The sequence below is a fragment of the Chiloscyllium plagiosum genome, unplaced genomic scaffold (genome assembly GCF_037043375.1).
Source record: "Chiloscyllium plagiosum isolate Xiang-an unplaced genomic scaffold, Cpla_swu_hap1 HiC_scaffold_2, whole genome shotgun sequence".
NCBI classification, from domain to species: domain Eukaryota; kingdom Metazoa; phylum Chordata; class Chondrichthyes; order Orectolobiformes; family Hemiscylliidae; genus Chiloscyllium; species Chiloscyllium plagiosum.
In genome coordinates, this window is record NW_028270140.1 from 112,111,173 (window position 1) to 112,136,230 (window position 25,058).

The 25,058-nt window shown below is 40.2% G+C and overlaps 1 protein-coding gene across 2 annotated transcripts in view; it reads right to left on the bottom strand.

Annotated features, from left to right (window-relative positions):
- Positions 1-25,058, bottom strand: part of LOC122556227 (uncharacterized) — a 197,022-nt gene that overhangs the window by 117,685 nt on the left and 54,279 nt on the right. For both annotated transcript variants that reach the window (XM_087999688.1, XM_043702808.2), the window contains exon 8: positions 14,434-17,388. In XM_087999688.1, coding sequence (XP_087855814.1) covers positions 14,434-17,388 — 2,955 coding nt within the window. The remainder of the gene's footprint in view (positions 1-14,433; positions 17,389-25,058) is intronic.

Sequence of the window (25,058 nt, forward strand, 5' to 3'; positions counted from 1 at the left end):
TGTTGTATTCATGTGCAGAGTGTGATGAAAGAAAAACTTTAGTATTTAAGAATTTCAACATTCAAAATGATTGCTTTAAAATGGTAGTTCATCCTTTACTAGCTCCAAAATAACAAATGGATGACAGTCAAGCCACAGACAATTAGTTAACATAATAATGCTTTAAGTATGAAGTGAACTATAGAGGGCAGTAGTAGGTGTTAACTGCACAGGTCTTAGGATACTATGTGCTTAAAGTTCATGGAATTGTGTTCACAAGAGCTTGAATTCTGATGACCACAGGAATATGAGTACATCATTTTAGTTCCTCAAGCCTGTTCTGTTATTCAGTGAGATCATAACTAATCTGTGAACTAATTCAATAAATCACCATTTGCCTCCTTTTCCTTAATAACTTTCAAACACATATCAACTTCAACTTTAAATTAAAAACATAACAGCATTAATTTAAAGTTTGTGAAAGAGAGTTTGAAACTTCTATTACCCTGTTAATTTCAATTTTGGAAATCACCTCTAATTTTCAGACTATACACTCGAGTCCTAGACTTTTCCATTAAATAAATAAATTCTCTTTAGCCATGTATCTTTCTTCTCAATACCATGAAACATTTGATTAAATTATTCCTTCACTTTATAAATTCCATACAATAAAAACATTTCTATAATGTCTCCTTAAAATCCAGGTAAAATTCTGATTAACAGTATTCTCTCCAAAGCCAATATCTCCTTCCTAAGAATTGCCCACAGTATTCCAAATGTGGATGAAGTAATGCTTTGTAGATTTGATGCATGACTTCTAACCATTAGTACTTCTGATTCTTTACATTGTCTGTTGACATTTTAACGATCACTGATCAGATCTCTTAGGATCCCAATTGTTTCTGACTATTCACCATTCACCACTAGGGTGATCATCGTATGGAATTCACTACCGCAGAAGGCTGTGGGAACTGGTCACTTAATATGTAATTTTTGTAATAGCCATTTCTGGGATCTGGGCATCGCTCACTTACCAGCATTTATTGTACATCCCTAGTAGCCCTTAACAAGGTGGTGGTGAGCTATTTTCTTCAACCGCTGCAGTCCACCTGCTATGGGTGGATCCACAACATCGTTAAGGAAGGAATTCCAGAATATTGATCCAGCGCCAGTGAAGGAACAGTGATATATTAACAAGTAAGGCTGGTGAGCAGCTTGGAAGGGAACGTGAAGGTGTTAAAGTTCCCATGTATTTGTTGCCCTTGTCCTTTTAGGTTGAAATGGTTATGGGTCTGGAAGGTGCTTTGTGCGGATTTTTGTCGAATTTCCACAGTGCATCTTGTAGTTAGTACACACTGCTGCTGCTGAATATTAGTGTGAACAGAATCTTTCTCAAGATAGGGATTTTATTACAGATAATAAACGTATAAAGGAGAATGGAGAGAAAACTGGAACATGACGTTGCAATAGAGGTTTAACCATGACCATATTAGAGTCATAGTAAGTCATAGAGATGTACAGCATGGAAACAGACCTTTCGGTCCAACCTGTCCATGCCAACCAGATATCCCAACCAATCCAGTCCAACCTGCCAGCACCCAGCCCATATCCCTCCAAACCCTTCCTGTTCATATACCCATCCAAATGCCTCTTAAATGTTGCAATTGCACTAGCCTCCACCACATCCTCTGGCAGCTCATTCCATACACGTACCACCCTCTGCGTGAAAAGGTTGCCCCTTAGGTCTCTTTTATATCTTTCCCCTCTCACCCTAAACCTATGCCCTCTAGTTCTGGACTCCCCGACGCCAGGGAAAAGACTTTGTCTATTTATCCTATCCATGCCCCTCATAATTTTGTAAACCTCTATAAGGTCACCCCTCAGCCTCCGACGCTCCAGGGAAAACAGCCCGAGCCTGTTCAGCCTCTTCCTGTGGCTCAGATCCTCCAACCCCGGCAACACCCTTGTAAATCTTTTCTGAACACTTTCAAGTTTCACAACATCTTTCCGATAGGAAGGAGACCAGAACTGCACGCAATATTCCAACAGTGGCCTAACCAATGTCCTGTACAGCCGCAACATGACCTCCCAACTCCTGTACTCAATACTCTGACCAATAAAGGAAAGCATACCAAACGCCTTCTTCACTATCCTATCTACCTGCGACTCCACTTTCAAGGAGCTATGAACCTGCACTCCAAGGTTTCTTTGTTCAGCAACACTCCCTAGGACCTTACCATTAAGTGTATAAGTCCTGCTAAGATTTGCTTTCCCAAAATGCAGCACCTCGCATTTATCTGAATTAAACTCCATCTGCCACTTCTCAGCTCATTGGCCCATCTGGTCTAAATCCTGTTGTAATCTGAGGTAACCCTCTTCGCAGTCCACTACACCTCCAATTTTGATGTCTTCTGCAAACTTACTAACTGTGCCTCTTATGCTTGCATCCAAATCATTTGTGTAAATGACAAAAAGTAGAGGGCCCAGCATGATCCTTGTGGCACTCCACTGGTCACAGACCTCCAGTCTGAAAAACAACACTCCACCACCCTCCTCTGTCTTTTACCTTTGAGCCAGTTCTATATCCAAATGGCTAGTTCTCCCTGTGTTCCATGAGATCTAACTTGCTAATCAGTCTCCCATGGGGAACCTTGTCGAACGCCTTACTGAAGTCCATGTAGATCACATCTATTGCTCTGCCATCATCAATCATCTTTGTTACTTCATCAAACAACTCAATCAAGTTTGTGAGACCTGATTTCCCACGCACAAAGCCATGTTTACTATCCCGAATCAGTCCTTGCCTTTCCAAATACATGTACATCCTGTCCCTCAGGATTCCCTCCAACAACTTGCCCACCACCAAGGTCAGGCTCACTGGTCTATAGTTCCTCGCTTGTCCTTACCACCCTCCTTAAACAGTGGCACCACGTTTGCCAACCTCCAGTCTTCCGGCACCTCACCTGTGACTATTGATGATACAAATATCTCAGCAAGAGGCCCAGCAATCACTTTTCTAGCTTCCCACAGAGTTCTCGGGTACACCTCATCAGGTCCTGGGGATTTATCCACCTTTAACAGTTTCAAGACATCCAGCACTTCCTCCTCTGTAATCTGGACATTTTGCAAGACGTCACCATCTATTTCCCTACATTCTATATCTTCCATATCCTTTTCCACAGTAAATACAAATGCAAAATATTCATTTAGTATCTCCCCCATTTTCTGTGGCTCCACACAAAGGCCGCCTTGCTGATCTTTGATGGGCCCTATTCTCTCCCTAGTTACCCTTTTGTCCTTAATATATTTGTAAAACCCCTTTGGATTCTCCCTAATTCTATTTGCCAAAGTTATCTCATGTCCCCGTTTTGCCCTCCTGATTTCCCTCTTAAGTATACTCCTACTTTCTTTATACTCTTCTAAGGATTCACTCGATCTATCCTGCCTGAACCTGACATATGCTTCCTTCTTTTTCTTGACCAAACCCTCAATTTCTTTAGTCATCCAGCATTCCCATATTGAATAGCACAACTGGTTTGAAGAGCCAAATGGCTCACTCCTGCTCCTAGTTTCTAGGTTTTTGGTTAGAAAATACCCTGTTTTAACTTTCCAGATCCAAAGTGGATAATATTGCATTTGCCAACATTGAAATCCATTTCATCAAATTTTATCAATTTGGGAAATCTATCAATCTATCAATGTTGGCAAATCGATCAATCTTCCATTGTAATTTGGTGCTTCCATCTACACAGCTGACAGGATTGGAAAGACTACCCAGTATTGACCTACAACACCAAATGTAAAATAAAGACCAACAAAGGCCAGTCAATCCTTTAAAACTCTCTTTCCCAATACCTCAGATATTTTACAAAAGTCAAAAGCTGGCTGACAGACTGATCAAACATCAGTCTTGACATATTCATGGAATCAGACCTTACAGCCAATTTCCGAAATTTCGCCATCACTTATTCCTGGACATATGCTGCTCCATTGACTTACCCAAGTTGGGAGTAGAGTGATTGGCAGTCATAGAGAAATTGCCAGAATCCTCAACATTGTCTCCAGAACTCACAAAGTTTGATGACATCAGGTCAAAAATCAGCGGAAAAATCTCCAACTGATTACCGTTGACCACCTTGACTCAACTGCTCCGCCATACAACTCACATGTTGAAACTTACTTGGATTATTAACTGAGGGTAGCATAGAATGCACTCGAATGGTTTATGAACATGGCTACTGATTAAGTGGTTGACAGCCTCGAGTGAGGTGTCAGAAGACTGGACGGTGGTTAATGTGGTTCTAATATTTAAGAAAGGTGGTAAGGAAAAGCCAGGGAACTATAGATTGGTGAGCCTGACATCAATGGTGGATACGTTGTTGGCCATTCTGAGGGACAGGATTTACATGCATTTGAAATGGTAAGGATTGATTAGGGATAGTCAACAAGGCTTTGTGCTTGGGAAATTGTATCTCACTAACTTGATTGAGTTTTTTTGAAGAGGGAACAAAGAAAACTGATGAAGACAGAGCAATGGACATGTCTAAATGGACTTCTGTAAGAAGTTCGACAAAGTTCTTCATGGTAGACTGGTTAGCAAGGGTTAGATCACATAAAATCTGGGGCAGCTAGTCAACTGTATACAAAATTGGCTTGTAGGTAGGAGACGGAGGGTGGTGGTAGAGGGTCATTTTTCAGACTGGAGGCCTGTAACCAGCTCTGTGCTGCAAAAATCGGTGCTTTTCATCATTTATATAAGCGATTTGGATATGAATATAGGAGGTATGGTTAGTAAGTTTGTGGATGACACCAAAATTGATGGTGTAGGGGATAGTGAACATGGTTATCTCTGAGTACAATGGGATCTTGATTAGATGAGCCAATGGGTCGAGGAATGGCAGATGAAGTTTAATTAGATAAATGTGAGGTGTTGCATTTTGGTAAGACAAACCAGGGCAGGACTTAAACAGTTAATTCTAGGGCTCTAGGGAGTGTTGCTAAACAAACAGACCGAGGGGTGCTGCTGCATAGTTCCTTGAAAATGGAATTGCAGGTAGGCAGGGTAGTGAGCTTAGTATGCTTGCTTTCATTGACCAATACACTGAGTATAGGAGTTGGGACCTCATGTTGCAGCTGTACCAGATATTGTTGAGGCTACTTTTAGAATACTGCATTCAATTCTGATCTCCCTGCTATAGGAAAGATATTGTTAAACTTGAAAGGGTTCAAAAAAAGATTTACAAGGATTGAATGGTTTGAGCTATATGCTGGATTATTTTTTTCCCTGGATCATCAGAGGCCAAGAGATGCCTTTATAGAGGTTTGTAAAGCTATGAGGAGCATAGACAGAATGAGTAAACAAGGCCTTTTTCCCAGAGTAGGGGAGTCTAAAACTAGTGGGCATAGGTTTAAAGTGAGAGGGGAAAAACTGAAAGGGACCTGAGGGGCAACTTTTTTCACACAGAGGTTAGTGCATGTGTGGAACAAGTTGCCAGAGGAAGTGGTGGAGGGTACAAATATAACATTTTAAAGGCATCTGGATGGGTATATGAATAGGAAGCGTTTAGAGGGATATGTACAAAATGCTGGCAAATGAGACTACATCAGTTTAAGGTACCTGAGCGGCGTGGACTAGTTGGACGGAAGGATCTGTTTCTGTTCCGTATAACTCTATGACTTTATCAGTGAGTCCTGAAGGATGTATCAACCTTGAGAAAGGTTTGCCGCTCATGGTTTGAATTACTAGATCTGATCTGAATCTATCCCATTTAGCACATCAGTGATGCCACGCAACACACTGGATAGTTTGAAAATAGAATGCCTTTTCCACAAGGACTGTGCAGTGGTCACTTCCATAAACGCTGTATTGGATAGACACAGCAGTGACAGGTGGATTGATGAGGACAAAACCAGGTGCCTTCTTATCCTTACATTGTTTCTCAAAACACAAGCAGCAAGCCTTTCTCGCTGAATTTGTTTCAGTGCACATGACTTCAAGGTAAAGTTGAACACAATGGATACAGCAAATGCTATGAGCCTAGACAATATCCTAGCTGTAATACTGAAGATTTGTGCTCCGGTGCTAATGGTGCCCCTATCCAAGCTGTTCCAGAACAATAACAACACTGACAGCACTACCCAACAATTTACTAAGTTCGGCATAGTTGCCTGATACACAAAGGCAGGGCTTGTCAACTTTATCTTGATATCATGTGCACTGAATCAAATTCAGCAAAAAGGTTCTGCTGTTCATGGTTTGAGAAACAAGGTTAGGGTAAAAAGGTTCCTGTTCACAAAAAGTGGCACAAAAGTAACATTGCCAACCAGCACATCATCAGTTTGTTCCCAGTCTTAAGTAGGTTAATAGCAGGAGAGATGTGGAAATTCTGTGGCGTGTAACTCAGGGAGCGTGATGGATTCTGACAGCTCCCACATGTCTCCAAAATTCAATACCATTGACAATAAAACATTTTTTTAAATGATTCCTCTCACCTTAAACATTTACTCTCTCCATCATCAATACACCCGAGTTGCACTGCTGATTACTGCATATCTTTCTATCTCATTAACAAGATTGGATTAAATTAATTCCGGAAAATAGCTGACGTCCAATCACAAATCCTGGCAGGACATCACTATTCATATCCTGCCAATTAGTGTCAGTATTTATTATTCCTGTTGTCTGTGTTATGACTCTGAGCCAATTTCTTAACTAATGGTGAGATGAAGCCCTTGTGTAGCCACTGATTTACCACTAAAGGACATTAATTTCTGAAAAATGGAGAAGGTTGTCCAAGGAACTTCCTGCCCAGTATTTAATTGCTGAGGTGGTATGAAGAAGTTGAGGATCTATCCAATGAAACTATCCTTCTCACCAACTTCTTCAACATATCCAGGGAGGGGAAAAATGAATATGCAAATTCTTTCTTCAATATGGTTTCTGCCAAACCCGTTGACTATTTCTAGATTGACAAAACAATAGAGAGATATGGGCCAAGGGCTGGCAAATGGGACTAGGTTAATTTAGGATAGCTGGTTGGTATGGATGAGTTGGATCGAAGAGTCTTTTACTGTGCTGTACATCTCTATGACTCTAATAGCTTGTCAATTTATAAATGCAGAGCAAGAGTCAGCATCTCAGTCCATCGAGCCTTCTCTGTCATTTTATATGATTAAGACTGTGTTCTCTACTTTCCTGTCCATCCCACATTATCTTTAACACCCTTGTCAGTCAAGACTCTATCTAACACAGCTTTATCCTTTGATTTATAATAGATAGATAGGTCGTTCCTGTGGGAACATTCCACCATTTATTAGCTCTTCCACTGTCATTTTCAGTGAATATATTTTATTATAATCCCAACAAAACACTTGATTTCTTTGCTTTGCTGCTTCATGGTGAAGTAAATTAAAATGCCATATCCACTTTCTTCTTTATGGATTAACTTAATTCTAGATCCCATTCAACAATGTAAATGCAGAAGGAATGGATTAATTTGCACACAATCTTTTAGGTCTCCCATTGAAGTTAGAAATCAATGCTAAAATTCAATATCAATGAGTGCAACCTATGAATGGCTACACTTCAGATATGAATAGTGCCCCTTCCATGAAACATTAACTATGAGCGAATACTACAGATTCAGAACATTAACACTCCATGTTTTGATCCGATTGGAATTCTATTCTTGTTAAAATCCCTCACAGTTTGATCACAATCAGAACTTCACTAGAATCTTAAGTAAAGGTAAAATTGCCATGGTCTTACCAGACCATAGAGCTGGTCTCTCATTAGCAGGTGAGGGGAGAAGTTAAGAAGGAGAATCCTCCATGGTACCTTCCTAACAGTCTTTATGTCATCTGCAAATGTAGCTACCAAGCCATGGCTCTTCTCAGCTAAGTCATTGATTTAAATTAGAAAAAGCTAAGACCCCAGCATACACCCTTACAGTACTCCATGCATTACTTCCTGACTATGACCAATAATGCACACACTCTGTTTTGCCAGCAATCAATTTTCTGTCCACGCTAATATGTTACCCCTATGCCATGAGCTCCTACTTTCCACAATAACCCTTGATGTGGTACGTTGTCAAATGTCTTCTGGAAATCTAAGTACAAAACATTTTTAGACTCCCTTTATCTACATGTGTTGTAGATCAATCAAACAACTTTAAAAAATTGGTTTAACATAATTGCCCTTTCACAAAACCTCACTGACGTTTCCTGATTACTGTGATTCCTTTCTATGGGCCAAGTCTTAATTGCCTTCATGATCAATCTAACACCCTTCTACCACAACAGGTGTCAAGCTAACTAATGGTTTCCTGTTTCCTGCCTCCTTCGCTTCTTGAATAGAATAGTTCCCTGTGCTAGTTTTCATTCTACTGAAAATTTCCAAACCTAATGAATTTTGGTAAATTATAGCCTAAGCATGTATTGGCCATCTTTTAAGAACCAATGATAAGTCCACCAGGAACCAAGGATCTGCCAGTCCGCTGTTCCATCAGTTTGCTCAGCACTACTTTTCCAGTGATTGGCTTTTCAGCTTGTTCCTTTCATCTTTCCATTTCTTGATTAACAGTTAATCCTCAAATGCTAACTATTTCTTCAATTGCAGAGGCAGAATCAAACCACTGGACTTCTTTATCCCCCACTTCCTTATTATCTACAATTAATTCCCCATTCTTATTCTATAGAGAACCAACATTCACTTTCCTCACTATCTTCCTTTTAACGTACAAGAAGAAACACTTATTGTCTGTTTTTACACTTCTAGCCAGCTTTTCTTCAAACTTTCAGTATTTTTCTCCAACTTAATCTTTTTGTCATTCTCTACCATCTTTTATACTCTATTCAATCATCTGACCTGCCACTCATCTTTGTAATTATTTGTTTCTTCCTTAACACTGAATCTTCCAAAATTATCTGAATGTGAGGACAACAAAAAAGTAGAAAATTGTAAACTAGTTAGTTTAACATCTGTCAGAAGGAAATAGTAGAATCCATTATTAATGGATGTGATAACAGGACATTTTAGATTAGATTAGATTAGATTATTTACAGTGTGGAAACAGGCCCTTCGGCCCAACAAGTCCACACCGCCCCGTCGAAGCGCAACCCACCCAGACCCATTCCCCTGCATTTAACCCTTCACCTAACACTACGGGCAATTTAGCATGGCCAATTCACCTAACCTGCACATCTTTGGACTGTGGGAGGAAACCGGAGCACCCGGAGGAAACCCACGCAGACACGGGGAGAACGTGCAAATTCCACACAGTCAGTCGCCTGAGGCGGGAATTGAACCCGGGTCTCTGGCGCTGTGAGGCAGCAGTGCTAACCACTGTGCCACCGTGCCGCCCACGGAAAGTCAAAAGTCAAAAACAATTCATCACAGTCAGCATGGTCTTATGAAGGATAAGTCATGTTTGATTAATTTGCTCAAGTTCTTGGAAGATGTAACAAGCATAATGGGGATCCTGCAGAAGCAGTTTATCTGGACTTCCAGAAGACATTTGATATGGTGCCACAATAAACGTACATAAGGTAAGATCACATTGTATTTGGGGTAATTTGTTAGCTTGGACAGAGGATTGGCCAACCAGAAGAAAGCAGAGAGTCAGGATAAATGGGCCTTTTTATGGTTGGTAAGGTGTAGCCAGTGGGCTGCCGCAGGGTTTGATCCTCAAGCCCCAACAATTTTCTATCTATATTAATGATTTGGGTGGAGGGATAGAAGGTGTAATAGGCAAATTTGCAAATGACACTAAAATAGGAAGGAAAATAAGTTGAAATAAATATTTTCACATGGATAGGTTAGGTAAATGGCCCAAAATTTGGCCAATGAAGTTTAACGTGATTAAGTGTGAGATTATCCATTTTGTTCGGAAGAATAGAAAGGCAACTTGCTACCTAACTGGAGAGAAATTTTAGAGTGTTTGGTGCACAGAGATCTGGATGTCCACATGCATAAATTGCAGAAAACTAGAATGTAGGTCCAGTAGATAAAAGAAATCTTAACGGAATTTTATAATTTCCTACTAAATAAATAACATATAAAATAGGGAGGTGTTGTTGCAAATGTACAAGGCATTGGTGAGACTGCATCTGGAGTATTGTGTACAGTTTGAGTCCCCCCTACCTGAGGACATAGTAGCATTGGAGGTAATTCAGATTTACTAGATTGATTCCAGAAACAAAGGGTTTGTCTTATAAAGAGCAGTTTAAGCCTATATTTTCTACAGTTAGAACAGTGAGAAGAGATCTAATTGAGGTATACAAAACACTAAAGGGATTGACAACATAGATGTAAAGAAGATATTTCCTCATGTGCGGCAATCTAGAATGAGTGGTCATAGTTTTAGGATGAGGGAAAAACAGATTTAAAACAGAGATGAAGAGAAAGTGCATCCCTGAAAAAATTGTGAATCTGTGCAATTCACAACTCCAAAGTGCAGTCGATATTGGGACACTGAGTAAATTTAAGAAGGATAGAGACAGATTTTTAATTAGTAATCAGGTTGAAAGTTGTGGACAGCAGACATCAAAGTGGAGTTGAGGCCGAGATGAGATCAGCCATGATTGTATTTAATGGTGGAGCAGGTTCGAGGGGCCGAATTGCCTTCTCCTGTTCTTAGTTCTTATGCTTAACTTATTTAATTAACCTCGAATGATGGGTCCTCTGTTTAAGAAGTTTTCTCTACTGTAGGAATATGCTTATTTTCAGCTATGATTGGTGATGGACTGAATTCCCTGCTTTTCTTCAACATGCCATGTATCTTCTACACCATCTGAAACTCTGGACAAAGCTTTAGTTTTGTATTTTTCTGTAATAATGAAATATTTAGTCATTTGGCAGTACAGAATTTGAATATCAATGAAAAAGTACACACTATCAAATCGTTTCATCTGTCACTCATCAGGTCATTTGAAAGAATATCAACTTCAAAGGAGTAGCAATTTATAACGCATGAGATAAGGATGCTGAACGGTTGCAAGTCAACTCTGATGGATTGTGGTGTTGCCTTGGAAAAAGTTCCAGGAAACTATTGCCTCTATGTTTTTGATTATGATGTACTGTTAATGTTAGTTCTACCCTTCACTAAAGTGATAATGACAACTTCGTACCCCAGCCTATTTGTGAATCTGGAATTCATCATCTACCACACAAAGAGGCAAATCTGCTAATACTCTGGATGTAGGTATGCTCGCTGAGCTGGAAGGTTCATTTTCAGACGTTTCATCACCCTACAAGGTAACATCCTCAGTGGGCTCAGGCGAAGCACTGTGGATTAGTCCTGCTTTCTATTTATTTATGTTTGGTTTCTTTGGGTTGGTGATGTCATTTCCTGTCGTAAAGTCACTTCCTGTTCTTTTTCTTAGTGGGTGGTAGATGGGGTCTAACTTGATGTGTTTGTTGATAGATTTCTGGTTGGAATGCCATGCTTCTACATGTCATACATGTCTTTGCTTGGCTTGTCCTAGGATGGATGTGTTGTCCCACTCAAAGTGGTGTCCTTCCTCATCCTTATGTAAGGATACTAGTGAGAGAGGGTCATGTCTTTTTGTGACTACTTGGTGTTCATGTATCCTGGTGGCTAGATTTCTGCCTGTTTGTCCAATGTAGTTTGTTACAGTCCTTGCACGGTATTTTGTAAATGACATTAGTTGTCTTCGTAAGAGGATTAAATTACAACTGCCAGGATGTGGACAAGAAAGATTTCTTAGCAGCGTTAGAAACAACACTAAAAGACAACTAACTAACAGAAGAAACCCAGCAAACCATCAGATAGGTAGTTGCACCAACATTAAGCGGAAAAAAGGAAGGAAACACACTCAGTACACAAGAAAGGAAAGCACTGGAAAGACTTAAAAAAAGATAAAAACATTGCTATCCTACCTGCAGACAAATCGAAAAGACTACATTGAAAAAGCGAAGGCACTAATTACAGATAGCAACACTTACTAACAAGTGGCAATAGACCCAACCTCACAATTAGAGAACCGAATCACAGCCCCACTCAAAACAATTCAGAAATCTGGAGACATAAATAAGACCGACTTACAAAAAATGAAACCAGATGGCGCCAACACACTACGCTTCTATGGATTACCCAAAATTCACAAACCAGGAGCCTCCCCTCAGACCCATAGTCTCACTACCTGGAACACCAAATTACAGATTGGCCAAGGAGCTACACCAAAGACTAAAACATTTAGTAGAAGATTCACACCACTCCATCCACTCCACCCAAAATTTCCTGAAGACCATCAAAGACATGAAGATAGAAGAGGATGAAATAATGGTTTCCTTTGATGTAACAGCCCTGTTTACATCAATCAACATTAACATGGCCAATGAAACACTGACTACACTATTAGAAGACCCAAAGACACATAAAGCAAAAACCACTAACTTCATCAACAAGGACTGTATCATCAAGTTAGTGGACCTATGCCTTACTACACACTTCACCTTCAACAACAAAACCTACAGACAAACCAACGGAACACCCTTGGGATCTCCAATATCAGGGTCCTTAGCAGAGGCAGTAATGTAGAGACTTGAACAAATAGCTCTGTCAACCATCCAACCCAAACTTTGGGTCCGCTACGTGGATGACACCTTTGTCATCATTAAACAAAACAAATTAGAGAAAACCTTCAAGACCATCAATAATACTCTTACTGGCATAAACTTCACTAAAGAGGAGGAAAGCAACAACAAACTGCCATTCCTAGATGTCACAGTAGAGCGAACAGCCAATGGGAACTTCAAACCAATGTCTACAGGAAAACAAGACATACCAACCAAACATTGAACGACAGATGCAATCATCCCAACATCCACAAACGAACCTGCATCAGAACATTATTTCAATGAGCCAACACACACTGCAGCACAGAGGAACTACACAGAGCAGAGGAAAATCACCTATATGATGCATTCAAAAAGAACGGGTACCCAATGAACACAGTCTGCCGATTTCTCAGCAACAAACCCAAACAAGCAGACAAACCATGTCCAGAAGCCCTAGCCACTCTCCTCTACATCAAAGACATCTCGGAAATGACCGCCAGACTACTCAGACCCCTTGGCATCATGGTAGCCCACAAATCCACCAACACACTAAAACAGCAGGTAATAAACTTGAAAGACCTTACACAGGCAACAAGCAAAACTAATGTCATTTACAAAACACTGTGCAAGGACTGTAACAAACACTACATTGGACAAACAGGCAGATGATGAAGTGCTCTTTCCCACAAGGTCAATTGTCCTCCTCCTCGGATGCTGCCTGACCAGGATACATGAACACCAACTAGCCACAAAAAGACATGACCCTCTCTTACTAGTATCCTTATATACAGGTGAGGAAGGATACCACTTCGACTTGGACAACACATCCATCCTAGGACAAGCCAAACAGAGACATGCATGAGAATTCCTAGAAGCATGGCATTCTAACCGGAACTCTATCAACAAACACATCGAGTTAGACCCCATCTACCAACCCCGAGAGAAAGAATAGGAAGTGACTTCACCACCGGAAATGACATCACCACAGGAAATGGCATCACCAACCGAAAGAAACCCAAAGATCAATAAATAGAAAGCAGGACATTTCCACAGTGCTTCGCCTGAGGCCCACTGAGGATGCTACCTAGTAGGGTGACGAAACATCTGGAAATGAACCTTCCAGCTCAGCGAGCAAACCTACATCCAGAACCTCAACCTGAGCTACAAGTCTTCTCAAAGCTTGCTAATACTGAGTTAAGTCGTGACTTATAGTGTGACTTTAACATCATCCTTTCACAAGGCCCAATATTGCTAATAAATGGAGAACACCTGTTTCAGTATTTGCACTTTTTACAGAAGTTTTGAAATCCACATGAATGAAAAGGATAACTCCAGTGAAACCAAAGCAATGACTTCCATCAATCTGCTGACAAGTCACTCACTGGTAGAATGCAGTAGTTCAAGAAGGCAGCTCACAAACACCTTCTCAAGGGGAACCAGGGACAGGTAATACATGCTGGCCAGCCAGTGATGTCCACATCCCTCAAATGAATTTTTAACTAACTTTCTGCAGTTTAACCATTATATCCACTTCAACAATTGTCTTCATAAATTTTCATTAACAAAACAAGGCACAAGTCATAATGCTCACATGGTAGAGCGCAAAAACAATGTAATGGCATACTATCGAAACGTGTACAGCAGCTGTGATAAAATGAGCTTTCAGCACTCTTTGGATTCTCAGTATTTTAAATAGGATCAACCACCACTGTACTTCAAATGGGATTACAGGTTGAAATTGAAAAAATATCACAAAGCCATAAATCCCTAATAAAATTTAAACAACTGATCCATAATATGTACAACAAATTACCTCAACTACAGGAAATATATAAAGTTTTATTATTAAGAAACAAATAAAAATAACTTGCCTTGATCAGTTGGTATTTTCTTCTGCGCAGTCATATTAGCAATTAACTTTTCTTCAACTGTCAGAAGCTGCTTATGCTTCTCCTCAGTATCTACTGAACTTGGAAAAGCTGTGGTTGATGATGAAACAGTGGGAAATGTTGAACTTTCCACAGCCCTTTGAGTAGCTACTTTCTGTGCAACAGAAGGTTTAGAAGTTGCTGAAACCAGTCTAGTTCTGGATGACGGCATTGTGAAATATTCATGATCGATGTCAGGTTGTGAGGCTGTACCAGTCATATCAACCTCCAAGATATCAGGAGGCTGTGTACCTGATTCATCAATAATGACAACCTCTTCAGCTGTCGTCTCACCAGGCTCATTTTCAATAATAATTGGAGTTGCACTCATTTCCACACGCTTAGGTTTCGCTGAAGTTCTTTTTTCATGATCAGTCTTAGAAGTACCTGAACCAGGTCTAACTTCAACAAGAGGAGCCGTGACTGTTGATACCATTTCAGGCACTGTTGAGGTTATGTTTATCCGCGCTGCAGTGGTAACAGCAGTGGTTGCCGTTTTGACATCAGTAGGCCCTGCTGTTTGATAGCTTGTGGGATATTCCTTTTGGATAGCTGTTGACTCTTCCATGGTGTGTGAATCCTCTTTCTTTTTTACTGCTATGGATGGGGTAACAGGAACAGATTCATTCTGGGAAGTGGAAATTTCTTGTTCCAATGTAGGTATTTTGGTAACTGTTGGCATTTCAGTAACTATTACAGAGCTTACTTTCTCATGGGTCCTCTCAGTATCATCTGAAGTGGGAAACCTCATAGAAATGTTGGTTTCAATCTCAGGGATTAAAGTGGCCTCCTGTGTTGAGATAGGGTGATAGGATATTGCTTTCCCTGACTCATCCTCAACCTTAGCAGAAAATGTGGACGTTGATGGAGTGACTGGATGTAATTCAGTGCCCGGACTCAATGTATGATCTTCCTTGCTCACATGTTCAAATGAAATCGTTTCAACAGTACTAACTTTTAGTTTTTCTTGGGAGCTTGCAACTGTGAAACTTTCAGTCAATGACTTTGTAGCAACTGGCACGACTTTTATTCTCTCATAATCAGTAGATATTGTTTCAACTGGATGAGTTTTGTCTACAGATACCAATCTAGTTTTTGCTGTTTCCTGAGGAGTTATCACTGTGGAAATATGGTCTTCTCTTTTTGCTTCTGATGTTTGAATGGTTGCAACAATGTCATGTGTGTCATTTTTCTCCCCAATTTCTGGAAATGGTGTCTCAAATGTTATTTTGTGTTCAAAAACAGAAAAGTGGATTTTTTGACTTTCATCAATAGGTTTTGTTTGGGAACTCAGATCAGCGGTGATGGGCTCTGGTGCATCAGAAGATGTGGATTTATCCTGTGACAGCTGAGTTGTCATATCCACTTCTCTATCACGTTCAACAGTAGAAATATCTGGTTCTACTCTAGAGCTTGTAACAGGGTGTTCTACACTCATCTCTTTTCCCAACTGTTGTGTGGCCTGTTCTGGTTCTTTTTCCTTGTCTGCATCTATTTGATGACTTACAGAAACTATGTGATCAGTATCTTTTGTGCTACTTTCTACTTCTCTATCTACATTCAGAGTTACAACAGTACCAGCTGCAGGTTCAGCTGTTGGTGGGCTAATTCTTAACACAATTGTTGGCAGTGTAACTTCTTCAACATGTTTGATTTTTCCATCTTTAGTTGTTATGGATTGGATTGTAATGATGTCCATGTCTCTTATAGAGGTATTCACCTCTTTCTTGCCATCCTGCTCTTTCTTTGGCGTGAAGCTAACATCATCTGTTATCTTTGTGGCCATCTCTTTCTGAGTACCATGTTCTGCAGACTCAGTTTCATAAACCACTGGAACTGGTGTTATTGATGATGTAATGAATTTCTCATCACCCTTATCTTCTTTTTTCACATACTCTTCAATCTTCATTCCATCCTGCCGTGTTGAAGCTGGTTCACTAACGTCAATCCCTGCAGCAGTAACACTTACTGTTACCTTCTCAGCTACCTTTTTGGGTTCCAGTTTTTCCCTCTCATCCTCTGAAAAAGTAACTGAAATATCAGTGATGTGAACTTTTTCAGTTGGCTGCAATTTACCTGTGGTTGAAGTTCCAAATGTTGAAATTGTTTCATGGTCATCTCCTTCCACCAGCTTAACACTCTCACTTGCACTCTCTATTGTAGTTTTCATAGTGTCTGGTGATCTTGGCATTGTTGTGCCACTGGTGGGTTCCTTAACCTCTTGTTGTCTAGCAGCCTGGGTGTCTTTATCTGAAATTTCTATTTTCTCAGTACTGGCAGTCACAGGTAGTTTCAGCTTATTGTCGTCCTCTGCTACAATATCCATTTCAGTAAACAATGTGGTTTGTATGCTAGGCTGAGCTTTTACTTCCTTGTGGGCAGGAGCACTTGTAATTTGAAATTCTTCTTTGACTGATGGTTGAAATGAGGCAGCTAAAGTTGCTGTCTCTTTGACTAACTCCTGGCTAATGTCTTCAGGATGCCCAGTAACATTTTTGCCATCTGGAAGTTTTGCACTGTATACAGCTTTGGAAATTTCAGTGCTCGGACTTTGTTCCATTGTTGTTTTTACAGCAACTTCATCACTCGGCCTTTCTTTAATTCTTGGAAACATGCTGTGGCTTTGTGTGGTTACTTTTTCCCCAAGTTTCTCAATATCAATTTTGACTACATGAATTCCAGTTGTCAATTCTTCTTTTGATGTAGATTTAGGGGTTAAATGAGTACTTATCTGCCCTTCTTGAAAAGGCTTCGAATCAAGGCTCATGCTCTGATTATAATCTTCAATAACTAATGTTGGAGATAGTTCTACTTTCTCAACAATCAAATCAGTTGCAGCTTGATGCACTTTCTTTGGGCCAGAAGCAATTTGTGGTGGTGTTTTCCTTAAAGGCTGACCTATGAACACATAAAAATAAATGTTGAAATTTTGTCAGAATACCACTGTGGGGTTATTTTCCACATTACACGGGACTTACATGAAAAGTTTCAAAATTCATATAATTTTCCATTTAATTCGACAAAAGTAATGCAGACATTGCTGAGGTTCTTTGGAAAGATGCTATGAAAACTTTAGCAGAGGATCCATACAACTTTGAGGCTGCAATGCTTGTCTGAATGAAGCTTGCAGGAACCCAAGATGTACTATGAGTGACATGGGCTCCCAAGACCCCATAGAATTGGGAGTCCTCCCCCTCTCCACATATTCAGGCGGTGTCAGTACTTGAGGGGTATAGTAGCTTTGAGATCATTTTAGTTTTCTGGAGGCTTAGATTGATGATCCAGAAACATGAGTCAAAATTCCACCATGGGGAATTTAAATGCAATTAATAACACAAACCTGCAAAATACCGCAGATAGTGATGGCTAGTATGAGGGGACATAGCTTTAAATTGAGGGGTGATGGATATAGGATAGATGTCAGAGGTAGGTTCTTTACTCAGAAAGTAGTAAGAGCATGGAATGCTCTGCCTGCAACAGTAGTAGACTCGCCAACTTTAAGGGCATTTAAATGGTCATTGGATAAACATATGGATGATAATGTGTGTGTCGCTACAGTTTTATCAGACCACAGGAGCTGCTCTCTTATTAGAGAGAAGTGACTGGTGATGATTTAACCTGAGGGCCACCAGACTTCAGGTGCAAGAAGAGGTTGAGAAGGAGAGTCCTTCATGATAACCTCAAACCAGTGATGGGAATTCAAACCACACTGTTGGCATCACACTGCTCCGTAAACCAACAATCCAGCCAACTGAGCTGAACCATTCCCATGAATGATAATGGAACAGTGTAGGTTAGATGGGCTTCGGATTGGTTTCACAGGTCAGCCTAAAATCAAGGACTGAAGGGCCTGTACAGCGCTGTAACGTTCTATGTTCTAGGAGAATATAAATCTGTTGTTTTTATTCATCTTTATCTGGTGATTCCAAACCCATAAATGTTATTGACGCTGACTGGCCAGTGAAATGACCTAAAAAGCCAGTGAGTAGTATAAGGATGTGCCACAAATGCTGACTTTGCCTACATTGTCTACATTCTCTGAATTAATTAATAAAAATAGGATAATCACATTTCAATTACTGGCATCATATGAAAATTCAGGCACTGTTAAATGTTGCTAACCCAGCGTTGAACATTCTAATAAATGCGGCCTATTAAAATGCACCTATGGTCGGCTCTTGGTAGATGTGGTACCTGTCAGAAGAAAATCACCTTTCTAACAACCATCCATCACATGGGATAAAAGAACAGGCAGTGTAACCATTGTACAGTTATGGGTTATGGCTTCTGCTTTTTTTTCACCCAGTCATTCACTTTATAGTCAGCAGGGATCAAAGCCAAATCCATCAGGTCAGCATGTTAAGCATGCAAAACCAAACAATCCTAGTGATTCCTAGTAAACACAAAAATATAAATAGGGTTTCTCCAAAGTTTTCCCAAGACATCAGCAATCGTCAGGATAAATTCACCACCCAAGATATTTTCAGTATGAATTTTATGTTAAATATTAATTTTCTCCTTACCAAATTGATAACCTTCACTTAGGATCTGAATGCTAGCAAAGGAGTCCATTCTGGAGCACTGCCTTTTGTGAATGTACATTGATGATCCATTTGTTAATGTTTACAGTTGTTTGGCAACCAGGAAGCGTGAAGCCCATTTTAGACGTCAGGTCCTAGTCACCCCAAAAGGTTGACTGTCGGCCAGTAACAAGGTGATAGAAACACATGCTTAAGTGATTCTTTTCCATTAGTACGGAGATTCGAAAGCTGGGGTTATTTTGAAATGCACTTCAGAATGTAATTTTTGGTTGGATAATTGTAAATCTTTACAGCATTGCAGTGATAGTTCAACAGCTTTGACAACACATTGAAGTAAATTTTGCATGAATGTGTTTCGTATAAAAACAGAGATGAATTACATGAGAACTTTTCTTTAAAGACAATGATTAACTTTCATTTTTCGAAGTTCTTAAAATGCACATAAAACCAAGAATTGGCTTTTTTGCTTTCATACTTAAACCCTGCCATTTCCTGACATTCTAGACTGGCTCCAAAATGACTAAAAATCGTAATTGAATCAGACAAAGCTGCTTTTGGCACAGAACAGCAATTCATGATCAGGCATAAGTCAAAATTAATTATTCATCACAAACATTTTCAGAATCATTCAAAATAACTTTGTACATTTCCCAGCACTACACTTTTTATGACATTATGAGTAGATGATAAATTGTGACAGTTAGATCATAGAACATAGAAAAGTACAACACAGAACAGACCCTTTGGTCCACAATGTTGTGCCAAGGTTTAACCCTAATGTAAAATATAGGTAACTTAACCTACGCACCCCTCAACTCACTGCTATCCATGTGCATGTCCAGCAGTCACTTAAATGCCCCCAATGACTCTGCTTCCACCACCACAGCTGGCAACGCATTCCATGCATTCACAACTCTCTGTGTAAAGAACCTTCCTCCTAATATCTTCAAACTATGACTCGTCATACCAGTCAATCCTCCCCTGGGGAAAAGTCTTTGGCTATTGACTCTACCTATTCCACTCATTATTTTGTACACCTCGATTAGGTCTCCTCTCTTCCTCCTTCTCTCCAGAGAGAAAAGTCCGAGCTTATTCAATATTTCTTCATGAGGCAAGCCCTCCAGTCCAGGCAGCATCCTGGTAAACCTTCTTTGCACCCTCTCCATAGCCTCTGTATCTTTCCTATAGTAGGGCGACCAGAACTGGACACAATATTCCAAGTGTGGTCTCACCAGGGACTTGTAAAGTTGCAGTAAAACCTCGCAGCTCTTAAACTCGATCCCCCGTTAATGAAAGCCAAAATACCATATGCTTTCTTAACAAACCTATCCACTTGGGTGACAACTTTGAGGGATCTATGTACTTGCACACCCAGATTCCTCGTGTTCAAAGATCCCTCTGCCAAGAATCCTGTCTTTAATCCTATATTCAGCATTCGAGTTCGACCTTCCAAAATGCATCACTTCGCATTTATCCAGGTTGAACTCCACCTGCCATTTCTCAGCCCAGCTCTGCATCCTGTCTATATCATGCAGTTACTGTTGACCTTCTTCCTAATGACTTAATCCTAATGTATGGATAACCCCTAGCTACAGGAGGAGGCATGTTTTTGTACCAAGTGTGCAATTCAGGAACTCACAGTCTGAGCAGGATTGCCACAACTATATATGATGCTATGAGTTAAATTATTGATGTGACAGCATACAGAAAAAGATAGGTTTTCCAATTTCAAGCACATGCTGCATTTAAATTTTTTCCCCATCTCGTTAAGATCAGTGATGCCAACTGGCTAATTCAGCAGTAATGTGCAATTGGAAAAATTACAACTAAGCCAGTATACCTTACCTTTATGCCAAATATGCTTGTCTGCTCATTTTAGTTGATCATCTCCAATTACTCTTAAGAACACCACAATGGGTGTAAATATTTCATCTTAGTTTTATTTAATTTCAAATGCCTCTTCTAACCAAAAATTTGGAATAATACATTTATATTTATTGTGCTTTTGAATCATTTCTAAATTTTAAATTTTAAACAGAGCAGAGTACACAAAATTCAAGTACCGACTATTATGATGCACTGAAAGCCTTGTAAAAAATGTCTAGTGCAGCCTTATGGAAACTTCATATGCTTAAAGTTACACATTATTTCCTACTCTGCAATTAACAACTTCTGGCAAAGAGCTGTAACCTCATAGAGAACACACCAGAAAACTGTGTGGGTATGTAGTCTGTGGCTTTCTTATTCAGTGTGAATACCAGTCCTCACAGGCAAGAAACCATCTTAGAAATATGCTCTTTATATTCTGATGTCTATGTTTGTCTTAAGGTCTACTTCATGCTTATACAATTTGCTTCAAATAGTCAGGTGCACCTTTCTCATACCTAAATGAATCTTACCCCAGCAGAAAAATAAAACTCCACAAAACATAAGCCTTTGATCTATTTTCTAAACATGGAATATCATTGTGTTAGAATGTAAATGTTTCTATGTAGTTGTACAACGTCCTTACAGGCTTACAACTAGGAGAAAGTGAGGACTGCAGATGCTGGAGATCAGAGCTGAAAAATGTGTTGCTGGAAAAGCGCAGCAGGTCAGGCAGCATCAAACGTTTCGGGCATAACCCTTCTTCAGGAATGAGGAGGGTGTGCCAAGCAGGCTAAGATAAAAGGTAGGGAGGAGGGACTTGGGGGAGGGGCGTTGGAAATGCGATAGGTGGAAGAAGGTTAAGGTGAGGGTGATAGGCCGGAGAGGGGGTGGGGGCAGAGAGGTCGGGAAGAAGATTGCAGGTGAAGAAGGCGGTGCTGAGTCCAAGGGTTGGGACTGAGACAAGGTGGGGGGAGGGGAAATGAGAAAGCTGGAGAAATCTGCATTCATCCCTTGTGGTTGGAGCATTCCTAGGCGGAAGATGAGGCGCTCTTCCTCCAGACGTCGTGTTGCCATGGTCTGGCGATGGAGGAGGCCAAGGACCTGCATGTCCTTGGTGGAGTGGGAGGGGGAGTTAAAGTGTTCAGCCACAGGGCGGTTGGGTTGGTTGGTGCGGGTGTCCCAGAGGTGTTCTCCGAAACATTCCACAAGTAGGCGGCCTGTCTCCCCAATGTAGAGGAGGCCACATCGGGTGCAGTAAATGATGTATGTGGAGGTGCAGGTGAATTTGTGACAGATATGGAAGGATCCCTTGGGGCCTTGGAGGGAAGTAAGGGGGGAGGTGTGGGCGCAAGTTTTGCATTTCTTGCGGTTGCAGGGGAAGGTGCCGGGAGTGGAGGTTGGGTTGGTGGGGGGTGTGGACCTGACAAGGGAGTCACAGAGGGAGTGGTCTTTCTGGAATGCTGATGAGGAGGGGAGGGAAATATATCCTTGGTGGTGGGGTCTGTTTGGAGGTGGCGGAAATGACGAAAGATGATATGATGTATCTGGAGGTTGGTGGGGTGGTAGGTGAGGACCAGTGGGGTTCTGTCCTGGTGGCGTTTGGAGGGGAGGAGGCTTACAACTAGGCAGAGCATTACATTCGTGGGGATGTTCGTAGTGTCACAATCTGACATTGCAGAAGCCTAAGCTCCTATGTGGAGGAAAGGGGTTCAAATGTCAACATGGGCACTGAAAAGTGGAAGTAAAGCTCGTCACACAGTCCCATCAAACACACCGTGGTTAGGGACAGCATGGACCAGATACAGAGAAATGTTACCCCATATCTTTTGAACTGAAAGTAAAGCTTTCTCTACACAATTCTCATCAAACACATAATGATTGTTTTGCACTGGCTCAGGGGCTGAGCAAAAAATAAAAACAATCCAACTGGACAATTTTCATGGAACCTGGTGACCATGGTACCTGGTGGAACTTAAATTCATTTAAAATCTATCTAAATTATAATGTTACTCTCAATAATGGTGGCCATGAGAAGCATCACTGATTGTTATAAAATCTCATCTGGTTAATTAAGTGTCTTTTTGGGGGGGAAATTGGACTATTCTTATCACTTTCAAATCTACATGTGCCTCAGACAGCCTCAGTAATAACTGCCCTCTGAAACAGCAAACACATATTTCAAAGCAATGAGGGATGGGCAACAAGTCTGACTTTGACAATGACACTAACATCCAATGAAATAACTTTAAGATATACAGGAGAGATCGCAATATGCTTTAGTGTTGCATCTGTGAAATTCATATCTGACTCTTTAAATTTATGGCCTCAAATTGCTTCAATTGTTACTACTGGTGGTATAAGCATTGGAATATTAGAACAATGTCTACATTAAAGAACTACTTCAATGTCTGTAAAGCTCATGGAGATATTCTAAAGGTGCTATATAAATGACACCGTTTTTTGCATTTTCAACTTCGCTCCGGCTCAAAATATCTTAAAGTAATAGCATACATTTGGAAAGGTGAACTTTAATGTTGCATTGCTGGTAGATTCCACAATTCAATGGATACAATATGAACATTTGCATTCCAATCATTATTGTCAGTTCAACAACCGTATCAAAAATGGGCTATGATAGCTGTGTCTCCTGATGCAGTCAGGGCAGTTGGAATTCCCAAATTCAACAATACAAGCTTATTATCTTAATTTGAATGTGCAATCTATATTGTTGTAAAACAATGGTTTGGAAAGAGTTAACTTTGAAGTTGCAGTATCTCTAGTCAAATGCTGATTGTCACAGTCTTTGGGTGTAGTTGATGAGCTGTATATTAGCCTTCATAGTGAGTAGACGTAGTTGGTAAAGCTCCTGAGAGCTCTTAGTAATAATTCCTGACTAATAATGTAAACTTATTCCCATCATGTAATACATCATTAAAATGGCGTAACTAGGATAAGTGGCTTTTCTGCAAAGACTCTATACTTGTGTGTCCTCTGCCACTAATCACTAATTGCCCCTAGTCAAAATATAGATGAAGAATAATTCGTAGCAGTGAACTACCTCAAACAACCCTAGTTTGTACTACATATTGAAAGAGGTGGCAGTTATCACATGATGCGAGTAGTGGAAACAGCTCTAATATTACTTTTGATTCACTTAAGTGTTTTCCATGCATTGAACTTAATAGAAGTAAGGAAAGTCAAGAAGTGCACATAACAAACTACCATAGATGGTAATTTGTATATTCTGCTTGCCAGGCCAATGATGAAAATGGTCAAAGTTGGGACAAGCCCTCTCTCAGCTACAATGTGCAGCAAACATGATTCATAAATACTATTTTCCGCATCCAAAGCTCAACTGAAAAGGTTATTAGATCTGCAAGCTATTAATAGGCAGACTACACAAGTTAAAACTATGAGCAAACTCTACCTGTTTTGAATGTGATATAATATCAGGAATGAAGATGGGAAGAGTTAACACAATTTCTTGAATTTTTCACATAACATTTTTAAATTCTATCATACTTCAGCTTCACCTTTGTGGCTGGCACTAAAAGGTGCTCCCAACATCATCTATTATTATATTTTTATAGGTTACATCGCCAAAAATATTTTGCATCTGATATCCTTTAAGAAAAGATGTAAATAGATTTGAAATGAATCATGGCTTATTTATGTGAGACCAACTTAATTATGAACAAGAGAAGTGCTGATGTGCTCTCCATGCAAAGTCCCTGAGAGATTTTGAAAATTTAGCTTCACCTAAATTTGACACCTCAAAGTCTGGGGTATGGACCTGGCAGGTCAATTTGAAGAGGTAATCAAAACATTTTTCTCCAGCTCCTTAAAGACTGGTTCAACCCAAATCACCATGACCTCAACCACAGGTAGCGCAAGGAGGCAGCTGGAAAGGAAATTTAACCCCATGTTGTTGGCACCAATCTGATCAACATTAGCTCTTCAGCCAACTAAACTAACCTGAGGTGCAGCATGATACATTTTTTACGTGCATGTGGTAGTTTAAAGCTATGAACAGCTGACAGATTTGCTGTCCATCACATAGCTGACCAGAATCTCCTCTACTTTCATTGTCTGCTGTTGTCGTATGTTGGAATATTTGCAGATTGATCTTCAACCTTTTTGGCCTTGTTTTGTGCATGC